We start from the raw sequence: 15,707 nt of genomic DNA on the forward strand, positions 1-15,707 counted from the left end.
CTTCTTCCTCCCACAAGCAAACGTCACTTCCTGACACCAAAGAAAAGACTCCTGGTCTTGCCCTCAAAGACCAGTAGGTGGCCTCTTTCCAATCATTACAGGTTATAACAGAGAGAATCACAGAATCATAGAGCCAAAAAGGGCACTGAGGATCAAATTTGTTGTTAAATCATTTAAGTTGTGTCTGACTTCTTGGCAAAGATACTGGAGTGGTTTGCTGTTTCCCTCTCCACCTCATTTTGTAGATGAGGAAACTGAGGCAAACATAGGATTTAGTGACTTGCCCAGGTTCACACATCTAATAAGCATCTGAGGCCAGATTTGAACTCAGGAAAATGAGTCTTTCTGACTCTAGGAGCAGCACTCCATCCACTGTGCCACTTAGCTGCCCTGAGGATCAACTAGTCCAACTCTAACCTTCCCCCTTATTTTAAAGGGATCAGGGAACAGAGGCCCAGAAAAGGTAGGAAACTTACAGTCTCCTGTAAAGAGCAGCAACACAACCTCAGAACAAAGTTTTCTAACTCTTAGTCTAGTGCCCTTTCCACTAAATCATTCCTCCTGAGAACCAGTTCCAACTTTGGGACACATGCCATAAGCTGCTGATGTCATGTTATAGTTTATAACTAACTTACTGTCTCAATATGATACCCAGCAGGTCCCATGGTTCCTTATTACCCAACATTTAGTTTACCATAGATACACAACACTGCATTATATTTCTAACCCATTAATAAACACAGAAAATTATAGTACTTGCTTTCCCCCCTTCCCAACTCAGGATATGTTTTTAGTTTTTCAGTGATGTAAACTAGGAAAGACCGAACAAATCCATTAGGCTAATTTGCCCCCGCTTAGTCCCTGGCTCAGTCTTCATGCCACAGGAGGTCTAGCTCAAGAGGGAATGTGATGAGGCTAATGAACAAGCAGAGCAGAAAACTGGGAAGCTAAGCTCTATAATCACAGCAGTGTACTGGAAAATCTTGGCTCACACACATCATCCATTCGGATGGCAGGGGACTGGAGAGGAAAACACCAAGCAGAAAACAGTCCCCAAATAGGGCGTTTTGTGTGCGTCTCAAAAGTAATGTCCTAATGGATTTTCAGTTTTAAAAACAGCTTAAGTTGAACATAACTTTGCCTTATGCTGGATTTCACAGAGAAATGAATCGCAAATGAACCATTCAATCAATAGAAAACAGGCAAAGTGTCTGAAAACCAGGGTTAAATCTATCAGGGTTAATGGGGGAAAAAATAAAAGCTCCGGAGAATAATCACAACTCAGTAATCGTTATGCTCTCCAGCGTTTTCCCTTGGCACTGCTGACTTGTGATAGGATGAGAATCTTTTCTGGAATAGAGCCATCATCTTCCCCTTGGAAGAGAATTTTGGAGGTTCTTTTTTTTTTTTTTGACCAGGCGATGAGGGTTAAATGACTTGCCCAGGGTCACACAGGTAGTGTCAAGTGTCTGAGGCCGCATTTGAACTCAGGTCCTCCTGAATCCAGGGCAGGTGCTTTATCCACTGTGCCACCTAGCTGCCCCTTGGAGGTTCTTTCATTATGGAGATAGATATATATATATATATATTTTTTTTTTGGTGAGGCAGTTGGGGTTAAGTGACTTGCCCAGGGTCACACAGCTAGTAAGTGTTAAGTGTCTGAGGCCGGATTTGAACTCAGGTACTCCTGACTCCAGGGCTGGTGCTCTATCCACTGCGCCACCTAACTGCCCCCCCTGGCTATATATCTTTTACCAGAGAATTAGAACATATAACATACCTCCCCCCCCACACACACTCTCTCTCTTTCACCACCACTACCACTGATGACAACAACAAATACTTGCCACTAGGCTACCACTATGAAATATTGATCAATACTAGAGGTTTGTTGTTGTTTGTTTTTTTAACTGTTGTTGTTCATGACCTATAATTTCATTGGAGTAGAGAACTCCTGGTGAATAAACCCCTTCTCACAATGCAGCTTATCAGCTGCTCTGTAACCTGTGGTTTTAAGACAATTCCCTGGGACACTAAGAATTTAAGTGACTTGCCCAAGGTCACACAGCCCTATGTGTCAGGAGGAGAACTCAGACCCAGGTCTTCTCAACTCTACAACTGGCTCTCTCCTCCCTCTGCCACCGTGCTCTGACCAATACTGTTAAAACCTATGGTGAAGCCAGAGTATCACATTTTATAGTCTTTTAGGCGTGTTTTTTGTACAGAAACTCCCTCTAGAATTCATGGGAAGACTTGCTTGAAAAACCTCATGAGTTGAGCAGAACCAGAAAAACAACATGCAGAAAGACTACACCAGTGTAAACAGACAGAACAAGAAAACAAAACTGAATGTGGCGTCCTCATAATGACCAAGCTCAGACACAGAAGGGATGAACTGATCAATCTCCCTTTCTGATGAAAAAATGTTGAGGGGCACAGATGGTACACACGCTGTCAACCAGGCTGATGCTGGTTAGTTTTTCTGAACTTAAAAAAAAAAAAAAGATCTCTGTTACACGGGAAGGAGGCTCTCTCAAGGTGGGCTAGATCTGCAAATTAATATGATATAAAAGAAAGAGGCATCAACAAAGCTTAAAGAAAATCTTCCACATTGACAGAGCATCCACTCTTCTGTAATCTATGGTTTCAGAGAGTGGCCTGACAGGTTAGCTAAGGGACTTTCTCAGTCCTACGGCTACAGTGTCAGAGGTAAGACTTTAATCAGGTCTTCTTGACTCCAAGTCCAGCCTCTGGTCCACTAGCTCTCCCTTGATCTTCCAGCCAATTCAAGAAAAATATCAACTACAAATAAAAAATAAAATAAAGCCTGAACAGCTCCCTTTATTAACACGCTACCCACGGGCACAAAATGTAGAAATTCACCAGATTAAATGAAAAATAGTGACCAGGAAGCAGGGTTTTTTCCCCTTCTTCCAAAACTCAGACATACAATCTTATCTCCTCACTTTTTTCCACCCTCTGGCTGGTGAACATTAATAACTAAAAATCTTTATTACTCCTCTGCCTAATTCAAGTTAATATCCTCTTATCAACACATTTGTTTAAAGAAAGGTCTGTTATATTTTTCCATTACAAAGTTTTTAATTTCTAATGACTTGAGTTTTCAATCTTGATGTTCACTGGAGTTATATTATCTAGAAAATCTAAGATCACCCACATAGAACGTGCTTCTGATTATGAAGGAACAATGCAAAGATTTGATTTAGCCCCTGCCGCTCTCACATGTCAGCTATGTGACCTTGGATAAATCATGTCACCCCTCTAGGCCTCTGTTACCTCATGTATAACATTAGAAGATTAGACAGGATGACCAAAAACCCCTTTGAGTTTTTATAGTCTATGGTTCTGTGATTCTCTTTGGCTGAAAACAATAGATTTGATGCAATTGGTATAATGACACTTGGGTTTCCTTTTATGAGGTTACCAAAACCAAAGGATGGTAACAATCCAAGAAAAGGGCTTCATTTATTATCAATCATAAGGTCACAGATTGAGTGCTGGAAAGAACCTCAAGGATTCATTTTGTAAATAAGGTAACTGAGGCTCAGAGAAGTGAAGGGACCTGCCCGATGTCATATAAGTAGTAAGTTTAAGAGGTAGGATTAGAACTCAAGTCCTCTGACTATTACTTTTTCCACTACACAAAATGACACCACTCTCAGTCTTACTGCACATCATGTTTAAAGTGAAAGTACCAAATACTGATTTGTGAAGAGAATATTTGGGGGGGGGGGCACAATGAGAGTTAAGTGACTTGCTCAGGGTCACACAGCTAGTAAGTGTCAAGTGTTTGAGGCTGCATTTGAACTCATGTCCTCCTGAATCGAGGACCGGTGCTTTATCCACTGCGCCACCTAGCTATGAATCGAATATTCTTGTCCCATAATCTCTATTTTATCAAACTGCACACACTTCAAACCACTGAATGTAAAATCTGGAAGGTGATTTTAGGAAACGTCTAATCCAACTCCCTCATAGATGGGTGAAATGACTTTCTGAAGGTCACAGAGGTCAAAAGCAGAACTGAATTCAGAACCCAGGCTCACTGGCCATGGCCCTCCCCCTCAAGATGACATCCTTCTTCTACAGTGAACAAAATGAAAGTGCAGAATCTTCAAAGTCAGGGGTGTTCATTCCTCTTCCCCTCACCTCACAAAAACAAAAATAAGCTCATCTGGAGCAAGACCTTACCTGCAACTGAGTTAGGCCGGGGCATGATTAGGGAGCTGGAGTTCTGTGTGTATGGAACAGGACCATCTCCAGCAGATACTTCTGCTTTGGGCAGACTCTCTGTTGATCCAGTTGTGTCCTCTTCTGCCACTGGGGAACAATTATCTGCCCTCCGATCATGAAGAATTCCTTGTTGGACTCCAATTCTTAAGCTTCCATCTTTACTCCATTCCAAACTGGAGCCACTCCGGTCATCGTTCTCAGATGAACTCGTAATTGTGGCTGAACAAGAAAGACCAAAATACTTAGAAGGAGGCATAACATACTTGTGGCTGTTTTGAGATTTAAACATACACAGAACTTTTCACTATCAACAGAAAGCCTTCCGGTGCAAACAGATTTTATCGTAGTAGATTTCACACAATGTGTTTTGTTAAATTAGAAGAATGCTACTTATCAAGGGAAAATAAAGTAATAAATCACTCCATGGGGAAGGAAAAAGTCAGATAAAAAGATAAAAAAAAAACTGTCTGAAAGTATCTGAAATACTGTAGATCTATGCAATTTGGATATGATAATGTATCCGTTTCTTTGTAACAAGACATAAACTGTTCTCAAAGGAATATCTCTCATAAAATTCCTTTAAACCAGGAAATTTTCTCTCCAAACTAATCTCTGTTGTGGTGCTTGGTTGATTTGTTGGTTTTTGTTTTTGTTGGGGGGGGGGGGGGGGGGTTGGTGGGGCTGAGTAAGATGAAATAAATCACCAACATGCAAAAAGAATGAATAAAAGCAAAGAATCCATTAAGGAATTTGACTGCTCAAACAAACTTTACAGGACCTTTTAGGAAGGACAGTAGGCTGATACTTTTTCCAGGGATTAGGAATGGAAAATATTCACATAATGAGTGCATAAGGTTGAAGTACAAAATATTCTGGGAATTTAGAACTTCAGAAAACTATTTTCTTACAGCTTAAATTTTTAAAGTTTTATTTTTAATATGATAGTATAATAATAAGGAAGTAGTTAAAAGAAGAGAGAAATATCCATCTATCAGGGCTTCTAACACGGTACCACTGGTTCAAAAACTTCAGGACCAATGCTCCTTGGTACATGGAAGGTCAAAATAAAGTCACCAGACCATGCATGGCTTCACGGCTGTGTATAGACTGGTTTTCAATTATTCTCTAAAGCACTTTCTAGCATTCTGAAAGTTTCTGCTATGTCTTACATTTCAAGTTTCTGGAAAGCAGGGACTTTACCCACCACTTTCCTAGTATCTCAACTACCTAGGGAAGTTCTTAGAACAAAGATGTGGATAAATGTGAACCCAATACATCAGGACAGGATTATTTTATACACTATATATATTCTTAAAGTGTTAAATCAATGCAAATAAATAAAATAAAGTACAAGTTATTTGATATCTAAAAAGCAGGGAGAGATTTTAAATTTATTTATATGACACTTCAGGCAGCCCAGTGGCACAGTGGTGCCAGGCCTGGAGTCTGGAAAACCCAAGTTCAAATACGGCATGAAATAATTACTAGCTGTGTGACCCTGGACAAGTCACTTAACCCTGTTTGCCTCTGTTTCCTCATATGTAAAATGATTTGGAGAAGGAAATGGTGAACCCCTACAGGATATTTGCCAAGAAAACCCCAAAAAGGATCACAAAGAGTCAGACACGACTGAAAAACGACTAAGCAACAACAAACACAGCACTTTAGAGTTTTAAAAGAAACTAGGTTGATTAGCAAGTTGGTCTGGCGTCTTCTACGGGCCAGGCAAGTGAAGAACCTGATCCTCCTTAAATCATAGCACCTGGGACTTCTTAAGCTTGGTATACTGCAGCCTGGAAACAGTGCCCCACTTTAAGGGGCTAAAAGTCTAGTAAAAGAAAGGCAAGATGAGCCGACAGAGAAAGGTGAGGACCATAGAAAGTTTCTTCAGTAACAAGGAAGACCAAGGGGCACCCTCAGAGGAAGATGTCAACATCAGGGCCCCTATATCTAAAGCTTCCAAGAAAAATACGAATTGGTCTCAGGCCATAGAGGCACTCAAAAAGGACTCTGAAGATAAAGTTAGAGAGGTAGAGGAAAAAATGGAAAGAGAAATGAGAGTGATGCAGGAAAGACATGAGAAAAAAGTCAACAGCTTGAAAAGTCAAATTGGCCAAATGGAAAAGGAGGTACAAAAGCTCTCTGATGAAAATAATTGACTAAGAATTAGGATTGAACAAATGGAAGCCAGTGAATTTATGAGAAACCAAGACACAATAAAGCAAATCCAAATGAATAAAAAAATAGAGGGCAATGTGAAATATCTTCTGGGAAAAACTGCCAACCTGGAAAATAGGTCCAGGAGAGATCATTTGAAAATTATTGGTCTACCTGAAAACCATGATCAAGGAAAGAACTTAGACACCATCTTCCAAGATATTCTCAGGGAAAATTGCCCTGAAATTCAAGAAGAAGAAGCTAAAATAGAAATTGAAAGAATCCACTGATCACCTCCCCTCCAGAAAGAGATCCCAAAAAGAAAACTCCTAGGAATATTATAGCCAAATTCCAGAGCTCTCAGGTCAAGGAGAAAATATTGCAAGCTGCCAAAAAGAAAGAATTCAAGTACTGTGGAGCCCCAGTCAGGATAGCACAAGATCTAGCAGCTTCTACATTAAAGGACCGGAGGGCATGCAATATGATATTCCAAAGGGCAAAGGAAATGGGATTACAACCAAGAATCACCTACCCAGCAAAACTCAGCATTATCTTTCAGTGGAAAAAATGGGACTTTAATGAAAAAGAAGACTTTCAGATATTTGGAATGAAAAGACCTGAACTGAATGGCAAATTTGACTTTCAAATACAAGACCCTAGAGAACCATAAAAAAATTAGACCTGGGGGACATACCTGGGGTTGTACAGTGGGCGACTGTCTTGTGTCTGAGGCTGGGTTTTGACTGGGATCCCCCTGGGTCCAAGGGTGATGATTTGTCCATTGTGTCACTTAGCTAGATGATAACATCTTTAGGGTGAAATTGAGGGGTGAAGGGAATTCACTGGGGGAGGGGGAAGGGCAGAAGTGAAATCCTACATGAAAGTAACAGGAAAAGGCTTATGGAGTGGGGGAAGAGATGGGAGAGGAGCAGGGCAGTAAAGAATTTTACACTCATCAGAAAAGGCTCAAACACCTTAAACTCATCAGAGCTGCCTCAAGGAGGGACTAACAGACACACCCAACTGGGTGGAGTAATCTATTTAATCTGGGCAGTAAATGAGCCTAACACTCATCAAAACTGGCTCAAAGACCTCAATCTCAGTAGAATTGGTCCAAGGAGGGAATGATGTACACACTCAACTAGGTGGAGTAATCTCTCTAACCCTGCAGGAAAATAGGAGGGGAAGGGGATAAAGACAGAGGGGCAAAAGAAAGAAGGGCAGACTGGGGGAGGGGACAGACAGAAGCAAATCCCTTTTGAAGAGTGGTAGGATGAAAGAAGATGGATAATAGAATAAATATCATGGGGAAGGGAATAGGATAGAAGGGAAACGGTTAACAATAGTAATTGTGAAAAAGAGAAAAGGGGGGAAAATTGTACAAAAAAATATTTATAGCAACTCTTGGTGGAGGCTAAGAATTGAGAATCAAGGAAATGTCCATCAATTGAGGAATGATGGAAAAAGCTGTATTATATGATTGTAGTGGAATGGACTTGTGCTACAGGAAATGACAAACAGGATGATCCCAGAAAAACCTTGAAAGACTAATGAACATTGATGTATAGTGAAGTGAGCAGAGCTAGGAGGACATTGTGTGTAGTGACAGCAGTATTGTTCAATGAGCAATTGTGAATGACTTAACTACTCTCAGCAACGCAATGATCCAAGACAATCGCAAGGAACTAATAAGGAAGCTAACTATGCACCCCCTTATAAAGAACTGATAAAAAGAACACTTGTGAATAGGAAGGAAGGAAGGAACAAACAAACAAACAAACTAGGAAAACCCAAAAATAAATTTCATGGTCTCCAATACATGCCATGGTAATTCCTGCCTGCTCATTCTAAGATCTTTCTTCCTCCTACATTAATTTGAATGCCCCCTTTGAGAAAATGGCCTCACATTTCCATAGGACCATACATTACACCCCATACTTCACACTGTACTTACAGCACCTGTTTTCTAATTTTTTCCCATTTTCTAGTTTTATCTTCCTGTGATAGACTGTGATAGTATTAGTGATAATGGCAAGTTTTGTCTTCCTATGACAGACTGTGATGGCAATAATAATTGCTGCTGTTCAGTTGTGTCTGACTCTTTATGACCCCATTTGGAGTTTTCTTGGCAAAGATACTGGAATGGTTGCCACTTTTTTCTCCAGTTCATTTTACATAAAAGGAAACTAAGGCAAATTGGATTAAGTGACTTATCCAGGGTCAAACAGTTAAAAAGTGTCTGAGGCTAGATTTGAACTCATGTCTTCCTGACTCTAGGTCCAGCACTCTATCCACACAGTGGATAGCCACTGTACCATCTAGCTAGAAGGCCATAATAAAGACTGGCATTCATATAGTGCTTTAAGGTTTTCAAAGCACTTTACATAGATATTCTATCTGTTTGATCCTCATAACACCCTGTAAGGTAGATACTGTTACACATAAGCATACAGAGAAACTGACTTTACCAGAATTACACACCTAGTAACTGTCTGACAACAGAATTCAAAGTGAAGTCTTCCAAACTATGAACTCTGCCGCACAGCCTCCTCCATGAGGGAACAGAAAATAGAGATACTTCTTGTGTCCCCAAAGTGGTTGGGAGTATATTTAATTAATACATGCTGCCTGATAATTGTCTTAAGAAAACCAAACTACTCTCACCTCTTCAATATTTCTTCACTCAAGATTTCAAATATAGTTCTCCAAAATGAAGCCTCAGAATCTCCATGAAGTCAAATGAGAAGGAAGAAATGTCAGAAGTCATCTAGTTTAACCATCTCATATATCAAGAAACTTAGGCCCAGGAAGGTTTAGCTATTTGTACAAGGTCAACTGGTTTTTAATCATGGAAAAGTGATCCAACATAATACAACTAATTCTTACACAACTGATCATATTATTCTTAAAGTCTTAAACCAGAGTTCTTTTTTTTTTTCTGGATGTTGAGAACATTTTCTATTATGAAGTTCTTTGAAATTGTTTTGGACCATTGCATTGCTAAAAAGAGCCAGGTCTGTCACCATTGTTCATCATACAATGCTGCTGTTACTGTATACAATGTTCTCCTGGTTCTGCTCTTCTCCGTCAGCATCAGTTCATGTAAGTCCTTCCAGGTCTTTCTGAACTCCCCCTGCTCATCATTACTTTTCGCATTGATTTTTTAAAACTTTGTGTTCTAGTCTTAACATCATTGAACATCTAAGCTTATGAAGGGCTTGGCAAAGGCTGAATTTTTGATAATGATGCTATTTCACTAAAGACACCTGACCTTCACTGTATTTGTAAGAACTTTTTAATGACCTATGTACCTCACAGGATTGGAAAGAAAACACTTTATAAAGCATGACATTAATGAGTTTTTATTATTACTCACTATGTCAGATGATAAGTGTAATACATATGCCAATTTTAGCATTTTGAACCACCTATCAGTATTTTTTATTTTCCCCAATTACATGTAAAAAAATTTTTAATATTCTTATTTTTTTATTTTTGAGTTCCAGATTCTTTCCCCTCCCCATCAGTATTATTTTGGTTTTGGTTTTGGTTTTGGTTTTTGGGGGGTTTTTTTGGCAGGGCAATGGGGTTAAGTGACTTGCCCAGGGTCACACAGCTAGTAAGTGTCTGAGGCTGCGTTTGAACTCAGGTCCTCCTAAATCCAAGGCTGGTGCCTTATCTACTGTGCCACCTAGCTGCCCCCTCATCAGTATTATTTTTAAATTACAGACTTGGGAATTCCTATGTTATCTTAAATAAGATAATGTATATAAAATGTTTTGTAAACCTTAAAGTGCTATATAAATTATTATTATTATTACTATTATTATGTTGATATTTTTTAATTTGAAAGTTAGGTGTTTGGAGCTGGGGGATATTTTTCCCAATGAAATTTGTCATAAATGATACTGAGGAACCCCAGGTCAGCCCAAAGAAGCATATTTAATCAATAACAAATCTTAAAAGAGTACCACACTAAAGTGCTATAGAACATACCACTATTTATAATGTTTTTCTGAGAAAACCTATCCTGATTCCTAACTCTGCACTCTAGACAAGGACCAAGGACCTCATCAATTCCTTCCCCTTTCTGTACTACCTACAGCAGGAAGAGTTCCCTGGAATCAGGGAGGGGAAATTGGGCTGGGGTTCTTGGACTCTAAGAAGAGTTCCTAGGAAAGGTCAGCAATATGGAAAGGGGAATGCCAAGTGATGGGCAAAAGGAGCAGTAGCAGCCTGAATCTTTTCCAAGCAAAAGAACCCAGGGAAATGGGGAAATAGGGATAGGAAAAATTAAGAGGATGCTCATCTGATTCTGCAGTGGTCAAGAAGGGAGAGGTCCCAGAAGTAGTGGTGATGGGAAGGTTATGAGTGGTGGTTGTAGTAGTAAGATGAGCCTTTAGAGGGAACAGCCATTTATAAGGATTAAATGTCTCTAAGTCAGATGTTGGTATATTTGTGTGTTGGTAAATTTTGTGATTCTCAGAGATGGCTAAGAACACAACAGTCTCATCATCCTTCAACCTGATATTGAGATAGTTCAAAATGAAACATATCCCTAACTCTTATATAATGTTCTGATTAGAACCTGAGACAGGATCAACAGAGATGGGCAGCACAGACAAGAAGTATCATAGTCATGTGCTCTTCTCAGAGAAGATGACCCACTGAGATTACCCCCACCTCATAAATGTTGCTCCCTTACCAAACAATGCCACATCCAACTTGTCTGGCTTGAAGATTGGCCAATACACTCTCAAATCAAATCACTCAATGAATAAGCAGAAATATATAGAACTGCTTGGGCCTGATAAAATTCAAATGTCTGAAGTTTCCTTATGCAGCCTAAAAAACACATCTAACAGGAGAGGAATGCAGCAACCTAAAAAAGGTGATTTGTGCTGTTCCTGGCATTGGTGGATAGCTCCTCCAAAAGAGCTGTGGGCTTATTTCACACAAAGAGAGACTCAAATACCAAATAAAACAATACTCAGGGAAAAAATAAATAGAATACCATGTTACCATGATCCCAGACAAACAAAGCTTTTATGATTATAAGACAACTTAAATTTTAAATCACTGACTGCTCTTCAGAGACTAGACGTCATTCTGGTGAAATGCAAGCTTCCTGAGGGAAAATTGCTTTGTTTTTGTAACACATTGCCTTACACAAGGAGTTCTAAATTCTATGATTCCATGCTCTATCTCTAAAACCGGTACAAATTTCTGTCTAAATCAATAAAGGAAGCTAGAATGTACCATATATAGGTGTATACATATGTGTGTGTATATGTATGTTTGTGTAGACATTATCATCCAGACCTGGTTCCCATCTACATTGTTTTGAAAAGGAATAGCTTTAGAGGATATGTATAGGCAGTTTTCAGAGGAAGAAAACATCCATATGAAGAAATGCTCTATATCACTAATAATTAGAGAAATACAAACAAACAACTCTGAGGTACCACCTCACATCTATCAGACTGTCAAAGATGACAAAAAAGAAAATGACAGATTCTGGAGAGGCTGTGGAAAATAGGCACTGATTGATAGAATTCATATATAGGTTCATAGAACTGTGAGTTGGTCCAGCCATTCTGGAAAGAAATTTAGAACCATGCCTCCAAAACTCCTATGCTGTATAAGTCCTTTGACCCAGAAATACCCCAAAAGTCTAAACCCTAAAGAGACAGAAGAAAGAGGAAAAGGACCGAAGTATACAAAAATATTTATAGCAGCTTTTTCTGTGGTGACAAAGAATTAGAAACTAAGGGGATGCCCATCGCTTGCGAATTGTTGGACAAGTTACAGCATATGAAGGTGATGGAATACTATAATGCAATAAGAAATAATAAAGGTGTTGGTTTCAGAGAAACCAAGGAAGACACATGAGCTGACACAAAGTGAAGTGAGCAGAACAAGGAGAATAATTGATATAACAAACAATACTGTAAAGACAAAAAACTTTGGAAGACTTAAGAACTCTGATCAACTCAGTAATAACCACAGTTCCCAAAAACTCAAGATTAAATGTTTCACCTACCTCCAGATAGAGAAATGGTCTCAGGACAGATGGAGACTTCGGGGGGTGGGGGGTGATCATGGCTACTGCAAGAATTTGTTTCGCTTGACTATATTTTTTTGTTGGTGGTGAGGCAATTGGGGTTAAATGACTTGCCCAAGGTCACACAGCTAGTAAGTGTCAAGTGTCTCAGGCCGGATTTAAATTCAGGTCCTCCTGAATCCAGGGCCAGTGCTCTATCCACTGCACCACCTAGCTGCCCCGACTGTAGATATTTATAACAGGTATTTTGTTTTTCTTGCTTCTTCAATTGGAGTGGAAGGGAATAATGGTCTGAAAATGTTCACAATCTGGCTTCACCTTAGGCAACCCTCTCTCCAACCCACTACAATTAAGAAGCTATACATACCACACATTATTGTTTAGTGTTATTCACAAGTTACATTTATTAGATTTGACTCCCCTTTAGCCTTATATTTTCTCTTTGTCCAGCACAGTTCAGTTAAGTACACAGCAAGAGAGCCATAAATATGTCTTTAAAAAGCAAGAAGGGTCTTTAAAGGTCTTCCAACCTAATCCTCTCATTTTACAAATGGCTGTAACTGAGACTCAGAGTTTAATATCATTTGCTCAAAGCCACACAGGCATCAAATAAATAAACAAATAAAGGGGGGAACCTTTGGCTCAGCAGATAATGTCTAAAGATTAGAAAAGATCCAAGAGGAAAGACAAAAAAGTCTGAGTAAAGGGATATAACACTAATATCCTCTTAAATGTAACAGAAGGTATCCTGGCCTGGTTTTCACTCTTTACATGAAGAACAGTTCACACTGACATACTATATTTTGGATGTCTGTAAGAGTGACAGGAGGGAAAAAAAATCCACATGTGAAACTACCATGTGTTCGATCAGACTAGCCAAAAATGCCCTGCTGTTCCCCACACACACCCATCTTTGCTCCGCCCCCTGTATCCTTGCCCCACCCCATCCCCTCTAAAAAGAACTGTCATTCTTTCTCCTGAAACTCAGGCTTTCAGTTCTGCCTTTCCTCCTAGCCCAGTGAAATGAATGCTCCACACAGACACTCTTACTATCTCAAACACACCTACACCTCTCCCTCTCCCTCCCCCCACATACACACATTTATTTCACTTACTCATCTCCACTTATGGGGCACAAAAAAGTAGCAGTAATTAAAAGTTACCTCTGTGTTGATCTACTGTGATGGACTATATTCTTCTCACCAATGCATTGGAACAGAAGAGTTCCAGGGAACTCATGATAGAAGAGGATCTCCAAATCCAAGGGAAAAAAAAAAAGAACTGTGGAGTATAGATGCTGAATGAACCATACTATTTCTTTTGTTTTTGGTGCTGTTGTTTTTTCTATTTTGAGGTTTTTCATCATTGCTCTGATTTTTCTCTTATAACATGACTAATGCAGGAATAGGATTAATGTTATTATGTGTGTATATGTGTGTGTGTGTATGTATGTGTGTATATATATATATATATATATATATATATATATATGTATATATATATATATATATAAAACCTATATCAGATTACCTGCTGTCTAGGGGAGAGGGGAGGGAGAGGAAGGAGGGGAGAAAAATCTGAAATTGAAAAGCCTTTATAAACAAAAGTTGAGAACTATCTTTACATGTAACAGGAAAAAAATAAAATACTCTATTAATTAAAAAAAACATAAATCCCTCTAGTTTAAGTTCTACATAAAGTTAATAACTTTCAAAAAAAAGTTACCTCTGCAGATGAATTAGATTTTTGTTTTAAAGAAAATTTCTTCTCCCTTTTAAATTGCCTATGGAAACAACAAGGCATCTTTGGCTAGCTAATCCTGTTTAACACTTGGCCATTTCACATGCACTGTTCTAACCCACTACCTTCCTCTCCCCTCCCCACCCCTGCCCTGCAGGCAATTTTGAAGGGAAGCCAGTACTTCAAATTGTGATAGGTTGTGGCACCAGATCTCCCACTAGACACAAGCATATTGCACAACTTGTACCTTGCTAGAACTTGCAGTAAGCTTAGGAATGGGCATGATGAATCAATACAGTATTCATCAAGTAAGTTTTATTTTGGAAACAATTTTAAAGAAATGGTTGGGGAGAGGGGAGGGACCTATCGTACAGGATGGTAGAGAGAAGAATTCTCCTTTACACATTCCCCCACTCCAAACTCTGGTCTCTTCATCCACACCCTCCAACTAACCTCCAGTGTTTGAGGCTACCCACCAATTCTATCAATTTTTTCAAAATACAAGTTAACAAGTAGCTATTCAGCAGTGACTGAGGTAACCCAAGTAAAATGTTTGACAACATAGTTTCTGAACTAGTCGAAAGATTCATGGCTCTTTGGAGAAAAGCACTCAAGAGAAACAGGAGGCATAAATATTAATTGGTAATGTTATGAATTATTATCATTACAATTATTATCAGCCTGCAAAGTACATGTTCCTTCACAGACGTCAGTCATGACTGAATGTAAAACAAGTCTCACAACTGCCACAGGACAAAACACACCTTCTGATCCTTTCACAAGCCAGTACTCTCTGTAAGCAGAGCACCCCACATAATTGACTACACAGGTCATCAAATGCAGCTGCTATTCTCTGTGGTTCAAAAGTAATACAAGAAATTAGCTATAGCAGTGGTTAAAATTCTTGAAGAACATCTCGGGAATTTAAGAAACCAGTCCTCCTGTAATTAAAAATTATTTTAAAATTACAGTGAAAACAAAATTGATTTTATATAGTGAAAAGCATCATTATGATCTCAATTTTTAAAGGATGTGAATTTGATACAAGGCATGGCACACCACATAGCACCGTCTACATATATCACTATTTTGATGTGCAAAATGAGTATGCAAGAAAACAGGCAGAATAAAACTCACATAATCTGTGTTTGTAACCTCCACACTTGGACCTTACACCTCTCAAGAAGCAAAAGCTTGAAACCTAGCAGAAAAGAGGGTCAACACTACTCTTAAAATCTCTTTCCCCTGACAATCACAAAATAAATTTACTGAAGAAAAGACTCAAGAAATAATGCCCAGAGCAACTGAGAAGGAAAAGGAAAGTATCCCAACTGTGGCCAGTCCCAGCAGGGCACGGAACAAGAATATCAACATCACCTGCTAAAACACTGGCCACTTTTGTAGAAATTATCAAGAGGCACGCCACCACCAAAGATTACACTTCCCTTCCAACTTCAAACTAAGGAAAGAAAGCAGAAGGAATGGAGGTACC

General features: G+C 39.2%; 1 protein-coding gene across 5 annotated transcripts in view; it reads right to left on the reverse strand.

Annotated features, from left to right (window-relative positions):
* Nucleotides 1-15,707, reverse strand: part of TANC1 (tetratricopeptide repeat, ankyrin repeat and coiled-coil containing 1) — a 285,098-nt gene that overhangs the window by 81,854 nt on the left and 187,537 nt on the right. For all 5 annotated transcript variants that reach the window (XM_043995708.1, XM_043995707.1, XM_043995705.1 and 2 more), the window contains one exon: nt 4,213-4,473. In XM_043995708.1, the coding sequence (XP_043851643.1) occupies nt 4,213-4,473 (261 nt within the window). The remainder of the gene's footprint in view (nt 1-4,212; nt 4,474-15,707) is intronic.

The sequence above is a fragment of the Dromiciops gliroides genome, chromosome 3 (assembly GCF_019393635.1).
Source record: "Dromiciops gliroides isolate mDroGli1 chromosome 3, mDroGli1.pri, whole genome shotgun sequence".
Classification (NCBI taxonomy): domain Eukaryota; kingdom Metazoa; phylum Chordata; class Mammalia; order Microbiotheria; family Microbiotheriidae; genus Dromiciops; species Dromiciops gliroides.